Source organism: Lissotriton helveticus, chromosome 2_1 (genome assembly GCF_964261635.1).
Source record: "Lissotriton helveticus chromosome 2_1, aLisHel1.1, whole genome shotgun sequence".
Classification (NCBI taxonomy): Eukaryota; Metazoa; Chordata; class Amphibia; order Caudata; family Salamandridae; genus Lissotriton; species Lissotriton helveticus.
In genome coordinates, this window is record NC_136059.1 from 1171259320 (window position 1) to 1171277800 (window position 18481).

Below are 18481 nucleotides of genomic sequence, written 5' to 3' on the forward strand. Positions count from 1 at the left end.
ACCCCCCGGCTGCTTTGTCCGGAATTTTATGATGTCTCGACTCTGCTTGACGTAGTTTGCGGACACGATCACCTCCTCGATTATCTTCAGATATCATTTTGATTCCGTAGAAGCACATAGCTCTCCAATCTCCCTTTTGACATGTGAGAATGTGTTTCGCTGTTGCATATGTCATATTTGAGTTCTTGACTGCGCGGATGTGTTCCAGGATGCCTTTTTTTAACCTGCATGTCGTGCTTCCAATGTATTTCATCCCGCACTTGCATTCAATCATGTAGATGACAAACTTCGATGTGCAGGTTATGGCTTCTTCGATTGCCATCATTTTGCCATTTGGTTCTTGGATGTTAACCATATTTTTACCTATTTTACAGGCTTTACACGATCTACATGCTTTGAAACCTTTCCGTTGATTTGTAAGCCAATCTGTTTTCTGTTTGGCTTGAAAATGACTTTTTACCAACATGTCTTTTAGGGAAATGTTTTTTCTGTAGGTTACTGTTGGTTTATCACCTACTAATTCTCCAATGTCAGGATCTCCTGCAATTAGATGCCAATATTTTCTCATCGTATTGACAATGCTTCCACTTTCCTTACTATATGTTGTTATGAATCGTGGAGGATTTCTTTCCGCAACGTCCTTTGGTTTTTCTATCAGGATTTCTGCTCTGGTTTTAAGGTCTACTCTTTACTTACATTTTTCAAGAGTTCGATCCTTATATCCTCGTGCTTTGAACCTGCTTTTACATTCTTCAATTTTGTCTTCAGCATCTGCTGTTTTAGAACAGTTCCTCTTCATTCGAATGAATTCCCCGTACGGGATACTATTCACTAGTTGTCTGGGGTGAAAGCTCGTCCCATGCAGGATACTGTTCGTTGCAGTTTTCTTTCTGAACAGTGTCGATTCAATTTTGCCATTATCTATGTAGAGCTTAGTATCCAAAAAATCAATCTCTTTCTTGCTGGTAGTGCAGGTGAATTGTAGACCCACTTGATTTTGATTTAGTTTGGCAAAAAATCTTTGAAACTCCTTATCTGTTCCATTCCAGATTAGGAATAGGTCGTCGATATAACGTACCTAAAGTATAACTTTTTCCATCTCCAGTTGGTTCTCGGTGTCCCAGGCAATGGTTCGTTCCCACCATCCCATGGTGATGTTGCCATAATTAGGGGAAAACGAAAATCCCATTGCTGTCCCACACTGTTGTTTGAAGAGTTCTGTATTGAATAAGAAGACATTGTTTGTAAGACAGAGGTTGATCATATTGAGGAGCATTTTGTGTGGTTAAGTTGATTTATACTCCGCTGTTTCAAAAAGTATTGGCATGCTGTCATCCCGATATCATGTCTGATGGATGTGTATAGTGATACAACATCAATTGTTACTAGGAGAAAATCTGGGTCCCATGTTATCCCGGTAAGTATCCTTAGAAAGTCTCCTGTATCTTTTAGATATGAACTCAGACTGAGCAATCGGCGCCAGAAATGTGTCCACCTATTTAGAAAGATTTTCATATAAGGAACTGCAAGAGGAGACTATTGGTCTCCCAGGTGGATCTATCATAGTCTTGTGAATTTTCGGTAGAAAATATATACAAGGTGCGACTGGAAATTCTGTTGATAAAAATTTTCGGTCCTCATCATTGATCAGTTGATCTACATACCACCCTTGTATATTTTCTTTTAGTTCCTTGATCAAAGGACGTTGCGGAAAGAAATCCTCCAAGATTCATAACAACATATAGTAAGGAAAGTGGAAGCATTGTCAATAAGATGAGAAAATATTGGCATCTAATTGCAGGAGATCCTGACATTGGAGAATTAGTAGGTGATAAACCAACTGTAACCTACAGAAAAAACATTTCCCTAAAAGACATGTTGGTAAAAAGTCATTTTCAAGCCAAACAGAAAACAGATTGAAACCTTTCCGTTGATTTGTAAGCCAAAGCATGTAGATCGTGTAAAGCCTGTAAAATAGGTAAAAATATGGTTAACATCCAAGAACCAAATGGCAAAATGATGGCAATCGAAGAAGCCATAACCTGCACATCGAAGTTTGTCATCTACATGATTGAATGTAAGTGCGGGATGAAATACATTGGAAGCACGACATGAAGGTTAAAAAAACACATCCTGGAACACATCCGCGCAGTCAAGAACTCAAATATGACCTATGCAACAGCGAAACACATTCTCACATGTCAAAAGGGAGATTGGAGAGCTATGTCCTTCTACGGAATCAAAATGATATCTGAAGATAATCGAGGAGGTGATCGTGTCCGCAAACTACGTCGCGCAGAGTCGAAACTCATCATAACATTCCGGACAAAACAGCCGGGGGGGTATCAATAACGATGAGGAACTTTATGTACACCTTGAATAACTGTGTTCTCCGAAAAACTTTATCCTTGAACTCGTTAGATTAAGAAAATGGGTACTATACCATTACAAAGTTACTATTGTTGCAATTAACAAGCACAATAATGGGTACTAACCCAGAACACAGTAAGAATTCAAAGGTTAAGATTGCACAAAATGTATTTAAAACAGCGCCACTGTCTTTGTTTTTTGTGTAAAGATTTTTGAAAAATGTGTGTCAAACTACATATCCCAGAATACCACTTAAAGGTAGATATGGGTATAAAAGTAGAAATGAAGGAAGGACTTGCTGACCGTGAACAAAGCCGTGGTGGCTCAAACGCGTTGGTGGGGGAGAGCTTGGATCACTCGAGCACGGGCCGGGCGGGTGCAGAGTGGGCAGGTCTTTAGCTTCCTGGCTGGCACCAGGGGGTGTTTGTTGAAGCAGAGTCTCTGCTTATGGGAGTCCCAGTCTTTAAGAGGGTCAAGGCAGGCAGGTCCTCCAGGTGTCCCAAGGTTGCTGTCCGCAGGAGTCGCCGGGATTAAGCAAGAGCAGGTTCCAGGATCGACAGGCCGGTAGGGCTGGGGCCAAGTCTGTGGGTGTCGTCCTGTTAACAGCTGCGCGGCGGGTCTTCTTCTTGATCTTCTTTCTTCTTTTCTTATCAGGCTCTGAGGAAGGAAGGTTCAGGGTGCCCCTAAATACAAAATTATGGGGCGTTACAGGTAGGGCAAGGGCAGGGACCAATAGGTCCCTGTCCTGGGGTGGGTACATCACCTAGCCTGCTCCTCTCCTCTGGGTGGGGGGAATGGGCAGGGCTCCCCATCTTCAAGATGGCCGGAACCCGGGGTCGTGCTTCACCTCGCCTCTCCCACCTGAGGGGTGGGGTTGGCACAGGTTGGCACACCCCCCTTCCTGACGTAGGGGTTCCCGCCAGTATTCCCGCCAGAGTGGGGGTTAGAAATGGTGGGGGCGGAGTACAGCAAATAGTGAGGATGAAGATGGAGCAGAGAGTAGAGGCGACCATGTGAAAGAAAAAGAGTAAAGAAAAATCTGCAAAAACCTCCAGAGCCTTCCAGGAGAGGAGGGTGGACTATGGCACTACATGCCACGGAGATAATGTCAAGGAAGGCCATAGTAGCTTCCTGTTTGCAGGCAGAATGGGGCCTTGGGGGGTACAGGATATTGCCATCTGGCTTTGGCCTAGCAAGTCTGAATGCACTTGACAAGCCATATGGCTATGCCTGCTTTAGAAAGAGCATGACCTTTGAGTGGTTTAGTAAAGGCGACAGTTGAGTTTTCACGAAATGGCTTTGTCATGTCAATGTGATACATATAGGCCCGCTTGACAACTAGTGCGTGGAGAGCCCTCTCTGCAAGCGCTGCGAGGCCTCCGGGTAGTTACGCGCTATACAAGTGCAATTTTTCATTTTCATTTCTGCTATGGTGTCTGGCTGTGGGAAGCACACCAGAAGCTCAATGGTCTGATTAAGGTGGAAGGGAGATAGCACCACAGGCAGGACGACTATCGCTGTGCCTTGGAAAAAATGTACTTCTAAGGTAAGAACTTTAAGCTTGCTTACACGCCTTAAATATGTAATGGCGATGAATAAGGCAACCTTGCCCAAGTGGAATGAAGGGAGGTAGGGATAGAGGGGCTCTAAAGAGTCGAGTGAGTACTATGCTGAGGGTTCCACACACAGGCTGGGGCACCCCAGGTGGAACAACTAGTTTGAGTTCTTCCATGATGGGTTTGATGACTAGGACTCTGAACAAAGAAGCGTGTTCCCGGTTTTGTAGTTAAGTTGCCACTGCACCAAAGTGGAAAAGGATAGAAGTGTAAGCAAGGCCTGAAGTGTGAAGCTTAAGTATTAACCGAATATATTTTGGACTATTGCTGTCAGTGGATCAATGTGTTTGGGAAGGTAGTATTGGACAAACCTTTCGCTTGGCTGCATAACTGGTCCGCGCAATGTGCCTGCAAGCCTATTTTAGAATGGGTGTGCCTTCTGGAAGCAGTTTTGATGTATCCAAACTCTAGGACTTTAAGGAGTCAAAGTAGAAAATTAAGCTGTCTGGGTTGGGGTGGGGTGGCTGACCCTGCCTTGATTCTGCATGAGATGGTCCAGCCACCTGGGCAGTTGAATCAGGTGGAAGCCACCAGGGAGAGAAAGGTGTGCCAAAGCTTCCAAACCACGTACGGACAGTGGGAAAGGCGAAAAAGAATAAGCAAATATCCCTGAACAGTTAGTCAACAGCGCATTGCCCAAGGAGAGTGGGTGTGGGTACTTTGAGGTGAAGCTTTGGTGTTTGCCTTTAACAACAGTTGTGAAAAGGTGTAAGAATCTGACTCTATATATACTATACCAGAGTATGGTATAGTGTACACAGAGTCCAGTTGAACCACAAAGGTAGGCAGAGGTAAAAGTAGATAATACCTTACTCTCTATTTGGGGTAGTGTAGGCGAACAGTAAGGCTTTATCAGAGGGTAGTGTTGATCATTTATTGTACACACTCAGGCAAGAAATGTCACACACTCAAAGACTGAACTCAGACAAATTATTTTGTATAAAATTATGATTTAATTACTTTATTTCTAGAACCAAGCCTGGCGCAGGTAAGTGAAATAATACTTTGCAAGGTTTATGCAGTGGATTACAGTTGAATGCAGGTAAAAATGCACTTGGTTGAGTTACAGGTAAGTCAACAGTTAAAATTACTTTTCAGTTACTTTGTAGATTACTGTACACATTACTTCTAGGATTACTTTTTAAGTTACTTTTACTTATCAGTGTGATATGCCTAGATAACACACTGGGACATTTCCTAAACAAAAGGTAGGTAATTCAGTTTTTACACATATGCAGTTTCTTAGGGTTTTCATGCACACAAACTCCAGATGTTTCACAGAAAAGTAGTCCATGAAATCCTACGGGAGGAAATGGAGTTATCGGTTAAAAGGTAAGTACATGGTTATGGGAGTTGGGATTCTGGGGTTCAAACCAGCGTTCTCCCAAGGTCGGGATGCACTCACAAAGCACTCTCAGCGGCACTAGGGCTGCCGGGTGCAGAGTGCTGAAGCCCAATGTTATCCGATGAGGGATAGGGGGCATCCGGTTGGTGGCTGCTCATGAGCAGGCCACAAGTTTGTGGCAACAAAGCTCCTGCACCTAGGCTCAGGGCAAAGGGAGATCCGATTTAGCACACAAGTTGCACCCACAGCAGCACAGGGGCGGCCAGGTGCAGGGTGCTGTTTTGGCATCAGGTGCCCTGTTTTCAATGGGAGTTGCCGGTTTGGGATTCTGGCTGCGGGCTCGGTCCAGGAAGACTTCCGGGAGGAACCAACAGCTGGGCAGGTAAGTTGGAGTGCTCGGGATGTAGGTGCACCTCTGGTTCTCTTCTCCAGGGCGAAGGGCGGCTGGATGCAGGGGTGTCTTGAGGTCGGATTTCGCCTTACCAAGCCACTCGTTGTTTGGGGAGTCTCTGTGTAGAAGCTGCAGGCGATGTTGGGGTGTCCTGGAGGGGTAGACTCACACTGGATCCATACTCTGGAGTGCTGGGGACCTCGCTGGCACTGGTGAGCCACTCTGATTCGGTCCGTAGACGTCTGGTGCAGTCGTGGTTCCAGGCGTCGGTTTTCTTTGCCCTCAGCAGGCTCAGAGTCTGTCATGGGAGTTTCTTTTGAAAGAGCTGCTGTACACAGGAGAGCTTGTCTTTGTTGAAGACAGTCCTTCCAGGAGTTTTGTAGGTCGCTGGATGCGGGACAAGGCTACTTTTGGCGCAGGATCTTGGAAACTGCAGACGGGCTGGTAGGGCTGGGGCCAAGTCAGTTCTTCCTGCAGTCTCCTCTGCTAAGCGTCTTTTTCATCCTGCTTCATAGGTTGCGGGAATCTCGCTTCTTGGTTCAGGGCTGCCCCCTAAATACTGCATTTAGGGGGTGTTTTAGGGGTCTCGAGGTCAGTAGCAAATGGGCTACTGACCTAAGGGTGACTACACCTTTGGTGTGCTCACCCCACGTGGGCACAATCCCTAATCCTGGTTGGAGAGTGCCTGCCATCTGCAAGATGGCGGGCGCTGAAGAAAACAAGTTACTTACCTGTAACTTTGGTTCCCCAGTATTGGTAACTTTCATAGATTCCCATGCTTTGTATCATTCCCCGTCGTCAGAATGGGAGCCTCGGTAAATAAAAAATATCAGGACCATAGGTACAAAAGAGGAAATTAGGCCTAGGCCTTCTCATTTTGTAGCATATCACCCTCTTTGTGTAAAAGAGCCCAAACTTTCGCAAGAACCAATCAGAACAGCCTCACCCCATAGAACCTTCCTGAGAGAGCCTCAGAGCCTCATATTTTCGTAGTCGTTGTGCAAACGGCCACTATCTCAGTAAAAAGGCCGAGCTTTCCCAGGGGAGGAGGGTGGGCGCATGGGATTCTATGAAAGTTACCAATACTGGGGAACCAGAATAGCTAGCAGTAAGTCACCAAAGCACATTTTGTTACATAAATATTATTGCATGACACCATGGCAATGCTCAAAGTAACAATGAAAAATGTTATCATAGAAAAAGAAACATCTCTGATACAAAATGTGCAACACAGGAAGGCGGGATTGTAGGGAAAGCTCACCTCATTGAAAAAAGATTCCTGAGGACTGATTGTCCAACAGCAGCGTCGTCCTGTCCTGTAGACTCCAGGCAGTAATGCTTCGTGAAGGTATGTGTACTGCTCCACGTCGCTGCCCTGCAGATGTCTGATAGGGACTCCAGAAAAAAGAGCCACCGAAGATGCCACTGATCTTGTGGAATGTGCACGGGCTTTTCTTTCAAGGGGCTTGCCCGCTCCTTGATGGCAGAACTGATTAGCGCTGGAGATCCAGCGGGAAATGCTGGCTTTGGTTATAGGAAAACCCTCCAGCGGTGCACTGTAAGACACGAACAGTTGTGACGATTTTCTAAAGGATTTAGTGCGCTCTAGATGCAATTTCAAACACCTCTGAACATCCAAAGAATGCAATGATCTTTCTGCCGGAGTAGTAGGCGGTGGGAAGAATGATTTCAAAATCAAAGGTTCATTCAGATGGAATTCAGAGGGAACCTTAGGGATGAACTTTGGATTAGTCCGGAGGATGAGCACATCTTTCTTGAGTTGAAGGAAAGGTTCCACTATTGACAGCGCCTGAAGTTCACTAACTCTCCTAGCAGATGTCAGTGCCAAAAGAAGGGCTAGCTTCCAAGACAGGAATTTAAGGTCCGCTCTGTGAATGGGTTCAAACTGAGCTTTTATTAGCTGAGCCAACACCAGATTAAGTTGCCAAATTGGCGGCGGAGGGCGGACTGGAGGATACATCCTAAAGAGGCCCTTTAAGAACTGCTTGACCATTCTAGCAGACCAAAGATAAGGCCATGAAGATGTCCGCCGGAATCTTGAGATGGCTGCTAGATGAACTTTCACCGAAGAATGAGCCAATCCAGATTGAGCCAGTGATCGGATATAAGGTAAAATTTGATGTGGGGCTGACCTGTAAGGGTGGAGATGTTGTCTCTGACACCATAGGCAGAATCTCTTCCATTTTGCTTTATACGTCTTATTAGTGCTTGGTGCTCGAGCCTGAGACAAAACCTCTCTACACTCTTTGGGGAGATTCAGATGTTGGAATTCCCTGTATTCAGGAGCCCCGCTGTCAAGCGAAGTCGGATCCGGATGCATCACCTGACCCTGAGACTTCGACAACAGGGATGGTACTAGTCTCAGGCGAATGGGATGATCCTGTGAGAGAAGGAGGAGTTCCGTGTACCAGAACTGCCGGGGCCACGCCGGTGCAATCAGAATCATTTTGCACGGTTCCACTTTGATCTTTCGGAGTAACCTCGGCATTAGGGGTATTGGAGGAAAAGCGGAAAAGAATGTGCCGTACCGGCAATCGAAAGTGCGTTCCCCAAGGATCCCGGATGGTGATCCTTGCTTGCGTAGAACCGGCATTTGGTGTTCTCCGGAGACGCAAAGAGGTCGATGGTCGGGGTCACCCAGACCGAAAACACCTCCTCCAGAATGGACTGATCTAACTCCCATTCGTGATTGGCTGCTTTTTGCCGGCTTAGTGCATCCGCTGTGACATTGAGCGAACCTGCCAGGTGTTCTGCTCTTAGAGTGACCTTTTGAAGAATTGCCCAATCCCAAATTCGTTGAGCTTCTTTTGAAAGTTAGGGACCTCGTCACCCCCCTGCTTGTTGATATAGTGCATGGCCGTTGTATTGTCCGTCCGGACCAGCACTAGGTGATTTTGAATCCTCGGGAGAAAAGCTTGCAAAGCTAGTCGGATGGCAGTCAGCTCCAGCAGATTGATGTGGTACTGGCGTTGCTGTGGATCCCAGTGCCCACTGACTTGCAGCTTCTGGAGCACCGCTCCCCAGCCTTCTAACGAGGCATCCGTGGTTAGGACCATAGGAGACAGAGGAAGCCTGAAAGTCAGACCTTCTGCGATGTTGCTTCTCACTATCCACCATTCGCTTGCCTCCTTCATTTCTGGTGTTACCAAAATGTTGTCGTTGAACGAGCCTTCTGCTTGGCGCCATTGCTTTTCGAGTTGCTCTTGCAGAGGACGCATTCGCAGCCTGCAATGCGGAATCAATGGTATACAAGATGAAATCGATCCGAGCAGAGACTTGTAGAGCCGTACTGACAGGGATCTCCTCTTTAGCACTTGGCGAGCCGAGAGCATTAACTTGTTCTGACGCTCGTCCGAAGGATATGCTTTGCACTGTTCTGAGTCCAAAATGGCCCCTAGGACCTTTGTTGACCTGGACGGTTGCAGAACTGACTTGCTCCTGTTGCAATGGGCTTGGAAGTTCCCTGGAAAGAAGGAGCTTTGACTAGCCAGTCGTCCAGATACGGGAAAACTTCCAGATTGCTTCCTGAGGAAAGCTGCCACCGGGGCCAACACCTTTGTAAATATTCTCGGTGCTGATCAAAGACCAAACGGAAGCACTTTGAATTGGAAATGGCTCTTGCCTACTGTGAAGCGCAAATATTGCCTGTGCGCTGGGTGGATCGGCAAGATGAAGTACGCATCCTATAAATCCAGAGTCGCCATGAAATCTCCTGGGTTTAGAAGATGGAGAATATCCTGGAGAGTGACCGTAGATCTAATAAGGGGCGCCAAGTCTATGTAGTCTTGCGAACCAGGAAGAACCTGGAATAAAAACCCTTTCCTCTCTGCGAGAGAGGTACCGGTTCTATTGCCCCCTTGATGAAAAGTTGGTGGGCTTAGAGACGTAGCAGTGCCAGATGTTGAGATCGACTGGCGCCTGGAGCTCTTGTTGGAGGAAGATCTTGAAATTCCAACATATGGCCACTCTGAACAATATTCAGGACCCACTGGTCTGATGTTATAATTCTCCAGCTCTCTAGACAAAGAGATATCCTGCCCCCCACTGATGTCCTCGGGGAGGAAGGAGCAGTAGTAAGAGCCAAGAGGCCGCTATTGCCTCTTGGAATTGTCGCGTCCTTGACGTCCTCTCTGAGCTTGACGAGAGAAAGACGCCGACTGGCCCTGGCGTTGGTTAGAATACTGCGGTTTGTGAGGATTGCGAAGAATATCTCTGTTGGTTGCCACCCCTATAAGAGGAGAAGCCTCTTCCTCTCGCCCCTCTAAATGGGACCTTACGGTAATTTAAAGACCCCAAGGACTTTGCTGTGTCTTGTCCTTTTTAATACTTTTAAGGGCCTCATCGACATGCTTCCCAAAAAGCATTTCTCCATCAAATGGAAGGTCCAGGATCTTGTTTTGGACTTCTTGGCGAAACCAGGTCGCCCGCAACCAGCCCTGTCGTCGTAAGACAGCTGAACCAGCCAGAGCACGAAAACCCGTAGAAGCTATGTCCATAGCACAATCTATGACCTCTGAGGATGATCTTTCTCCCTCCAGGAGAACCTTTTTGGCTTCCTCTTTTGATGATTCTGGCAGCTGTTTTAGAAACTGGGCTAAATCACACTACATCTGGCAATCGTACCTGCCTAAGATGGCCAGAGCATTAGCCGTTCGAACGAGGAGACTGGCCATAGAGGAAAATCTCTTGCCCAAATTGTCCAAATGCCTTCCTTCCTTGTCCGGGGGTGTAGTAAGAGGCGTGGAAGGATTCTTGGATTTGCTCTGTGCCGCTTGCGATATTACAGAATCCGGCTTAGGTTGTCCAAGGAGGCACGCTGGACTGCCTTGAGGGGCCTTATATTTCTTCTCCAGCCGGGGAAGAACAGGAATGACAGTGGCCGGATTCTGCATAACCTTGATTCCTTCCGTCCATACATGTTCAATTATAGGAATCGATCTGACTGACTTTTTGAATGGCTCTTTAAAGTAATAAAGGAAACAGTCTGACTGCACCGTTGTGATTGGCAGACCAAATCTTTTCGATGCCCTTTCCATGAGGTTATGGAAACCCCTAATGTCAGCTGGTGGAGACGTAGCAGTGTCCTGTCCTGCTGGATCTTGAAGGCCACTATCATCATAATCCACGTCCGGGTCATTTATAGGATCCTCCTAAACGTCCTCATCTGAAGACATATCATGCACCACCTCTCTGGATTCCTCTCTGGCTTCAGGTTCCACAGCCCGTGGGACCACCGTTGACACGATGATTGCAGATGTCGGGGGTACAGGTGGAGAAGGAGGGCGTTCCGATGGAACTGCTGGTTGATTCGGAAATCTATTTCTATAGTCTTGCAACATCAATTGCAAATCCGAAACCAGCGAGGCTGGCATGGCCACCATGTCCTCACCCAAGCCTCGAGGAGGTTGTTCCTGCTGACCATACTGTTGTTCGTAGTACTCCTCAGTATCAGTTTCTTGACATTTCACATTCAAATCCGAGGGACTACAGGCATCCCCATAATGAATATCGTCCTCCTCTTCATCAGATTCATCATCCAGCAGCATACTAGGGGGCAAAGATGAAACTAGCCTTGGAGAAGTCATCTCCGGTGTTATCTGCCTCTTCTGTGTGGAAATCTTCATTTTTTTAATCGTCGACGGAGTCGTCGTCGAAGGATTCGTCGACGGATTTGCCGACGCTGTAAAGGTCTTCGTCGACGGAATTTTCATCGTCGACGATGGATTTATCGGCGACGAGCTCGTCGTCAGCAACATCACAGCCGCCGTCATCGTCTACGTAGTTCTCGTCGTCGAAGCGGCCGTCGACAGTATCTTCGTTGACATGATCGTCGACGTCGAGAAGGTAGTCATCGTCGACAAACAGGAAGGCGCCTTAAATGTCGACGCAGCCATTAAAGGAGTCGATGTCGTCGTCACAGCCGCCGTCGACGGTCCAGTCGACGGTGCGATCGGCACACTCAAATCCTTTTGATAGACAGTCGTCGACGTACCTGCAGATTTCGTCGTCGACGGACGCTGTTTCTTGTCATGCTTTGTCTCTGGAGTGACCGCAGAGAATTTTTTACCATCCTTCTCTTTCTGGGAAGGTTGTGAAGGAACAGAAACCTCTTTTCTCACCTTCTTTGCCGTGTCCTTCTCAGCAGCCTGTCCCAGCCTCTCCTTTTCACCTCGGTGAGGAGATTTAATGGGACTAACCCTACCAGACCTATCAGAGATCTTTTGGTGGGCCTTGACAGGGGGCTCAGATGAAGTAGAGGAAGGAGACCTACCCCTCTTTTTAGATCTTCTGGAGGAAGTCACCGATGTAGAATCCTCATCTGAAGACAGTACTTCCTTCCGTGCCTTCATCTTCTCTAGCCAGATCAGCAATCTGCCCTCCCTGTCTCTCAAAGTCTTTGTTAAAAAGGTTCTACAGATTTTGCAATCTGTGGCCTTGTGGTCAGGATACAAGCAATAAATGCAGTCTTCATGCTGGTCTTCCACAAAAAGCTTCTTTTTAGCACAGGTAGCACAGGCCCTGAATAAAGCCTTCTTCTCCTTGACAGACATTGTAGATTTTGAATCAAAAAGTTGAAGAATAAAGTTGAATAGAAAAAAAAACCTGAGCAGAGCTCTGTGAAGACTCCCTTGCACAACGTGCGGTAGAGAATCTGAGGCTCTGAGGCTCTCTCAGGAAGGTTCTATGAGGTGAGGCTGTTCTGATTGGTTCTTGCGAAAGTTTGGGCTCTTTTACACAAAGAGGGTGATATGCTACAAAATGAGATGAGGCCTAGGCCTAATTTTCTCTTTTGTACCTATGGTACTGATATTTTTTATTTACCGAGGCTCCCATTCCGACGAACAGGAATGATACAAAGCATGGGAATCTATGAAAGTTCCAATATTGGGGTAACAGAGAGAAGAGAACGGGGGAGACAAAGAGGAAAAAGAACGAGAAGGAAAAGAGTGATTTAGCAATAAAATGAAACAAACAAAAAACACAGGTAAGAGAAGCAAAAGGGAGAGACACCGCAAGAAACAAATGGCGAAAGGCAGATGAGTCCCAAGTTAGGGGAGAAAGTGTTGGTAGGAAGGAAAATATGGGAAACATGGAAAGACAAAGATGGAGAAATGAAGGGCAGAAGTTACAGGGGGAGGAGAAAGAAAGATAAAATATATAATGAGGTGATGTGATACAGGCAAGAGGTAACCATAAGAGCGAAACAAGAGGTAACCATTAGGGCGAAACAAGTCGGATGGGGGCGGGGGAGCAGGGGAGTGAGCGAGTGGGAGGGAACGAGCATATGGGGTGTGAGTGAGGCAAAGCGCACGCTGGCGAAGCGTCACGCTTCAATACCTCACATGCATTGGGAGGAATCCGCTTGTTCAAGAGTGTTGTTTCCCCTACAATATGTCAGAACTATATATTAGCTCGACCTAAAAATTGTCTTTAACAGTATGATGTGCTCAAAACTAACAAGTGGCAAACTCAAAGAAAGTACTCTGAAATTGCAGTGAGCTCATGGAATTTTCAAGCGTCTGCTTACCTGCAGCTAGCAAATATTTCACCAGTTCCAAATGACCTTCTTGTGCAGCTTCCATCAAAGGTGTTGAACAACCCAGCTCAATATCCGCTCCAGCCTTTATTAGGAAATCTGCAACCTCCAGAAACCCACCACAGCAGGCCAGTGTCAGTGCAGTTTCCTGGGTCTCCTCAGTCTGTGCATTGATATTGGCACCTTTAAAGTCAGGACCAAAAAAAATATTAGAAGAGACACAAACGTGCAGTTCAAAATTATGAAGCTAATTTGAAAGTACAGCAATAAATCAACCACAAAAGCTTAGGTAAACTCATCCTGAATTCGACAAGTTCACATTCAAAGAGTTTGCGACTGACTCATGTTTCTGGAATAATGTGCTTTTTCTATCTGTCCTTTTACCTTGGCCTAGCAATAACGCAACCATTTCTTCATGTCCTTCTCTGGCTGCTTCCATCAGTGGCGTGTAACCTTCATCATTCACCTCCTCCAAGTTAGCACCACGTTCAATTAGCAAAGCTGCTAGTTCGACATGACCACCACAAGCTGCCAGGGTCAACGGAGATTCAAACGAGTCAGCAGGCATATTCACCTGAGCACCACTATCAAGGAGCAGTCTGGCAACTTCCACATGGCCATCCTGAAAATTAAAAAGAAAGCTAATATTTTCGGACTAGCATATTGCAAGCACATGTAAGAAATGTATTACTTCCCAGTAACTTCAATGTTCGTATCTTTAATATATATTCACATGATTAAATAATGCCTGCCACTCAATGTTATTTTCCTCGAATGCTGCATTATCAGTGGAAAAATCTTTGCCCTCATTTGATGTATACAGGTGCACTAGAGTTTATATGGATAAGGCAAAGGACATACATGCTTCTGAAATGTGATGTGTAGACTTCAAGTAGTCCAGAATGAGGTGAAACCCTGTCCAAACAGAAACTAGCACATTAGCCTGCATCACTTTTTGCCATAACAAAGCAAAGCACCTACTCAAGGGATGAGTGAGGGCACAGTTCACCAAGAGAACTGCAACAACTTCTGTGCTCTACATTGGTCTGTCTTTACAAAACATTTGCTGTGCGTGGAATAACAGGTGCACGTTCACGAAGGAATACTGTCTTGACATGAACACAGTAGACCACGCAGCAGTGGGACAGGTAGTACACAGCAACCTGTTTAGTAAAGGTGATCCTGCTTCCCGCTTTATTCTGTTATGTACTGCTTGGTATTCTCATTCAAGCATATGACTACATGAAAGATTAAATGCTGGAGAACTGATAGGTACTGCAGTTCTACGACTTAAAGTCATAAAGCAGGACTAGGGCAGTAAGATACAGTTTAACGCTAGCCACTGCTAGGCACTGATGCGGAAGAGAATGAAAAAACATCGGAAAGGCATGGTTTAAATGTGTTCAGACCTTCCAAATCGCACAATTCAACACATTTGTTCGAGAGACCCACATAAATGGATGAAGTAGTGTATTCCCTGGTGACCAAGATGACTTCCACAACTTCCGATTGTAAAGAAAAAAATTCTAGCTGGCGCTGGTCAATCTCCAACCATGCAGACACTGTCTTTGGGGTGGAGGACCTGACCATCCTGCTGCAAGAGTAGGTCCACACTGTAAGAGGGGAGAGCAAACCATATGCCGTGTGCCAACCGACTGGTGTATCAACTCCACTTCACTTAGCCATGGGTTATCAGCTGTGCTTTTTTTCCCCACATCTTCCAGAGGATATTAAGCAGACTTGGAGGGAAAAAGCATACAGCAGGACCTGTGACTAACTGAACCTGAAAGGCACATATTCCCTTGGTTAACCATTACTAGTGATCTGTATGGCACAAAACGGAGGACACTTCATATCTGGAACACGGCGACAATATCCATACAACAACTCCCCGATCTGGATTAGATTGTGTGTGTCACTTTAGGATGGATTTCGCATTTGTGGTCCCCTAATGATAGGAACCCGCTCTCAAGTAGGGGGGAGCTTGAAAAGCTGCTACCACCAGGATAACACACCTTCGATGAGCCACTACCTCAGTCGAATTGTCTCCAGACATGGGATCCAGGATGCCACACTGCCCAGTGTTGACAAAGGACAGTGCAGGTGTCTTCAGTCACAACCTGAGTAGTACCTTGTGAAACAGGAGATAAAGGACTTCATGGCAAGGCAGACTATCGCAGTCAGGGGTGTGGAATTTATTAAAATATATACTAGTCCATGGGGCAGGTTGCTTCATAAATATACTGGTCCTGTAAAACAAATCCACTTGTACCTTTGGTGCCATGTAGTGCTGCCGCAAATTATGGCAGCAATCTCATTATACAAGAGCTCTTATATAGCCTCTCGGATTATGCCAGGGCATATCCCATAGTAGTGTTTGAATACTAGAATTGATTTTATGTTGCCACGTTTCCGCAGCTCCACATACTGGGACTGAAGATGGTGGTAAGCAGTAGTTCCAGGCTTGGAATACCCTATTGTGTCTGTGCAAACCTACTAACTTGCATGTTTTAGGGTTTTCAACAAATCTTCTCTCATCTTTCCCATACTGAGAAATGTTGGAAATTTACTCCTGAGAGTGGCATACGTAAACCTTCTTTCAGAGTTGGGAAAAAAGTAGTTGGAGGGAAAATGAACTTTCAAACATCCAGGTTTTCACATGAGCAAATCTACACATGCATATTTGCTCATGCTAAAATGCAGTTCACAAATATTTTGTAGAAGTACAATTTCTTGCCCTACTAATGTAAATTCTTGTGAATTCACGAAAGCCATATACCAAAGGTGCACTTCTGAGACTTTCTTTAATTATTGGGCCCCTAATTTGGTCTGGCGTTAACCATGACCTTTTGTGTTTATTAAAATTCTCTCTCTCTGAATCGGCTGGCTTCACTCTGAGTGACCGCATTCTGCTCTTTCACAAGGAGCATATCGATACACAAAGTAGTTTTGTTTACTGCCAGTAACTAATGTGGCAGTGCGTGCTTTTTTGAGACCAAAAACAAATTTTTGCATTTGCCAATGTTTGTTATAATGGTGAGGGCCTGGCAGCTCTCACATCAATAAGGTTTTACAAAAGCCATGCCAAAACAAGTGACACATTGCCAAAACTAAAAAAATGACTACCAATTTCAGACCTTATGGCTTTGCCAAGGCTTGTTTATTTTTGCTTCCCATAATCTTATTGAAACTGGTTACACAAATTTTCCAATATGAATATTTTTGGGAAATACATCAACACATTTTACTAAATGATGCTGCAAAGAAATGGTACTTGAAATTTTACAGTAGTTTAGCAAAATGTTATTTCCCTACTTTCATTTTTAGGAACATTTTATATTGAAAGCAAAGAAACATTAATCTTGCTTTCAAGCTTCTGCAAATATTTGCATCTAATCAGAGAGCATTCTTTGAGCATCATGCATAGCCTCATGTTGCTAAACTTTGAAACCGTGTGTACACATTTTCATACTGGAACCACTGTCAGTAGTGCAGTCAGAACGTACATTTACTTAGAGCGCTCTCCCTAATGCAGAAGTTACTTCCCTTCGGTAACGATATATCTGTAAGAAACAGAAGTTAGTATTAGATTCCTTACCTTAGAATATCCCCAGGCGTCAGACTGGATTCGGAAAATTTTGCGTAGCAGTACCCTTGCGCGTCGGTAGGCGTCGCCTGCCGCTCCGCGTCCGTCGTTGGCGTCGGGATGATGTCGCCGGAGTACTTAGACACCGTCCTCGCGCGCTGACGTCAGTTCTTATACACAGCTTTTCCGCACCAGAAACGCAGAGCCATGATAAAAACCAACACTGGTGCCATGAAACTAGGGCCTTGAAAGGGGATGACCTTAACCCTAGATATCGGTTCGCAGAACGGGGAGGATGGGTGGGGCAGTAAGAAATCTAATACTAACTACTGTTTCTTACAGATATATTGTTACCGAAGGTAAGTAACTTGTGCATCTGAAAGAAACAGGTTAGTATTAGATTCCTTACCTTAGAATAGATACCCCAGCAATACCAACCCCAGTGGTGGGTCTGCGAACCAATAATCACACCAGAAAGTCCTGGAGGACGGAACGGCCAAAGAAGCCATCCCTCCGGACTTGGCTGTCCAGGCAGTAGTGTCTTGCGAACTTGTGCAGCGAGGCCCACGTAGCTGCCTGACAGATGTCCTGCAAGGGGACTCCCCGGCCCAGGGCAGTAGTAGCCGCTGTGGCCCGAGTGGAATGGGCCCTCAGCCCAACAGGAGGCTCCTTCTTAGCCAAAGAGTAGCATGCCTTGATGCACAACACGACCCACCGAGAGATGGTCCGTTTGTGCACCGCCCACCCCTTCTTAGCACCTACGTAACCAACAAAGAGTTGGTCATCCACCCGGAACTGGTGGGTGCGATCCAGATAGCATGACAGCGCACGTTTTGGGTCCAGACGGTGGAGCCGCTATTCCTCTTTAGAGGGATGCGGAGGCGGAAAGAAGGTGGGCAAGGTGATGGACTGCCCGATGTGGAAGGCTGTGACTACCTTGGTCAGGAAAGAGGGTCATGTCCGCAACACAACCTTGTCCAGATGGACAGAAAGGAAAGGAGGTTTAGAGGAAAGAGCCTGGAGCTCACTCACTCTCCTGGCAGAGGTGATGGCAACCAGGAAAGCAGTCTTAAGGGGAAGAAGACGGAAAGGACAGTTATAAAGCTGCTCAAAAGGAGCGCACATCAGGTAAGTAAGAACCAGGTTCAAGTCCCACTGGGACATCACGAAAGGAACAGGGGGAAATATAGGAGTGATGCCCTTCAAGAATCTGTTAACAATCGGGGACTTTAACAAAGAAGGCTGATCAGGTAGCCTCAAGAAGGCGGTAAGGGCAGAAAGGTAGCCCTTGATAGTGCCCAGAGCAAAGCCCTGCTGGGCAAGATCAAGAAGGAAGAGGAGAACCTCAGAAAGGGGGGCAGAGAGTGGAGCCACAGCCTTTGCTGTGCACCATGCCACAAATCTGTTCCACCTGCAGGCGTATACCGACTTTGTGGAGGGACGCCTGGCTGCCAGAATCACATTACAAACTTCAGGAGGCAAGTCAAATGGCCTCAACTGTCGCTGCTCAATCTCCAAGCATGGAGGTAGAGATTGGACAGGTTCGGGTGGAGGACCGTCCCCTGCTGCTGCGACAGAAGGTCCTACTGAAGAGGCAGACGAATCGGGGGATCGA

The 18481-nt window shown here is 46.2% G+C and overlaps 1 protein-coding gene across 14 annotated transcripts in view; it reads right to left on the reverse strand.

Annotated features, from left to right (window-relative positions):
- The window catches only part of ANKRD17 (ankyrin repeat domain 17), a 1381421-nt gene that overhangs the window by 1015253 nt on the left and 347687 nt on the right, over positions 1-18481 (reverse strand). For all 14 annotated transcript variants that reach the window (XM_078676026.1, XM_078676025.1, XM_078676019.1 and 11 more), the window contains exons 8-9: positions 13665-13902; positions 13272-13463 (exon numbers count right to left, since the gene is read on the reverse strand). In XM_078676026.1, the coding sequence (XP_078532152.1) occupies positions 13272-13463; positions 13665-13902 (430 nt within the window). The remainder of the gene's footprint in view (positions 1-13271; positions 13464-13664; positions 13903-18481) is intronic.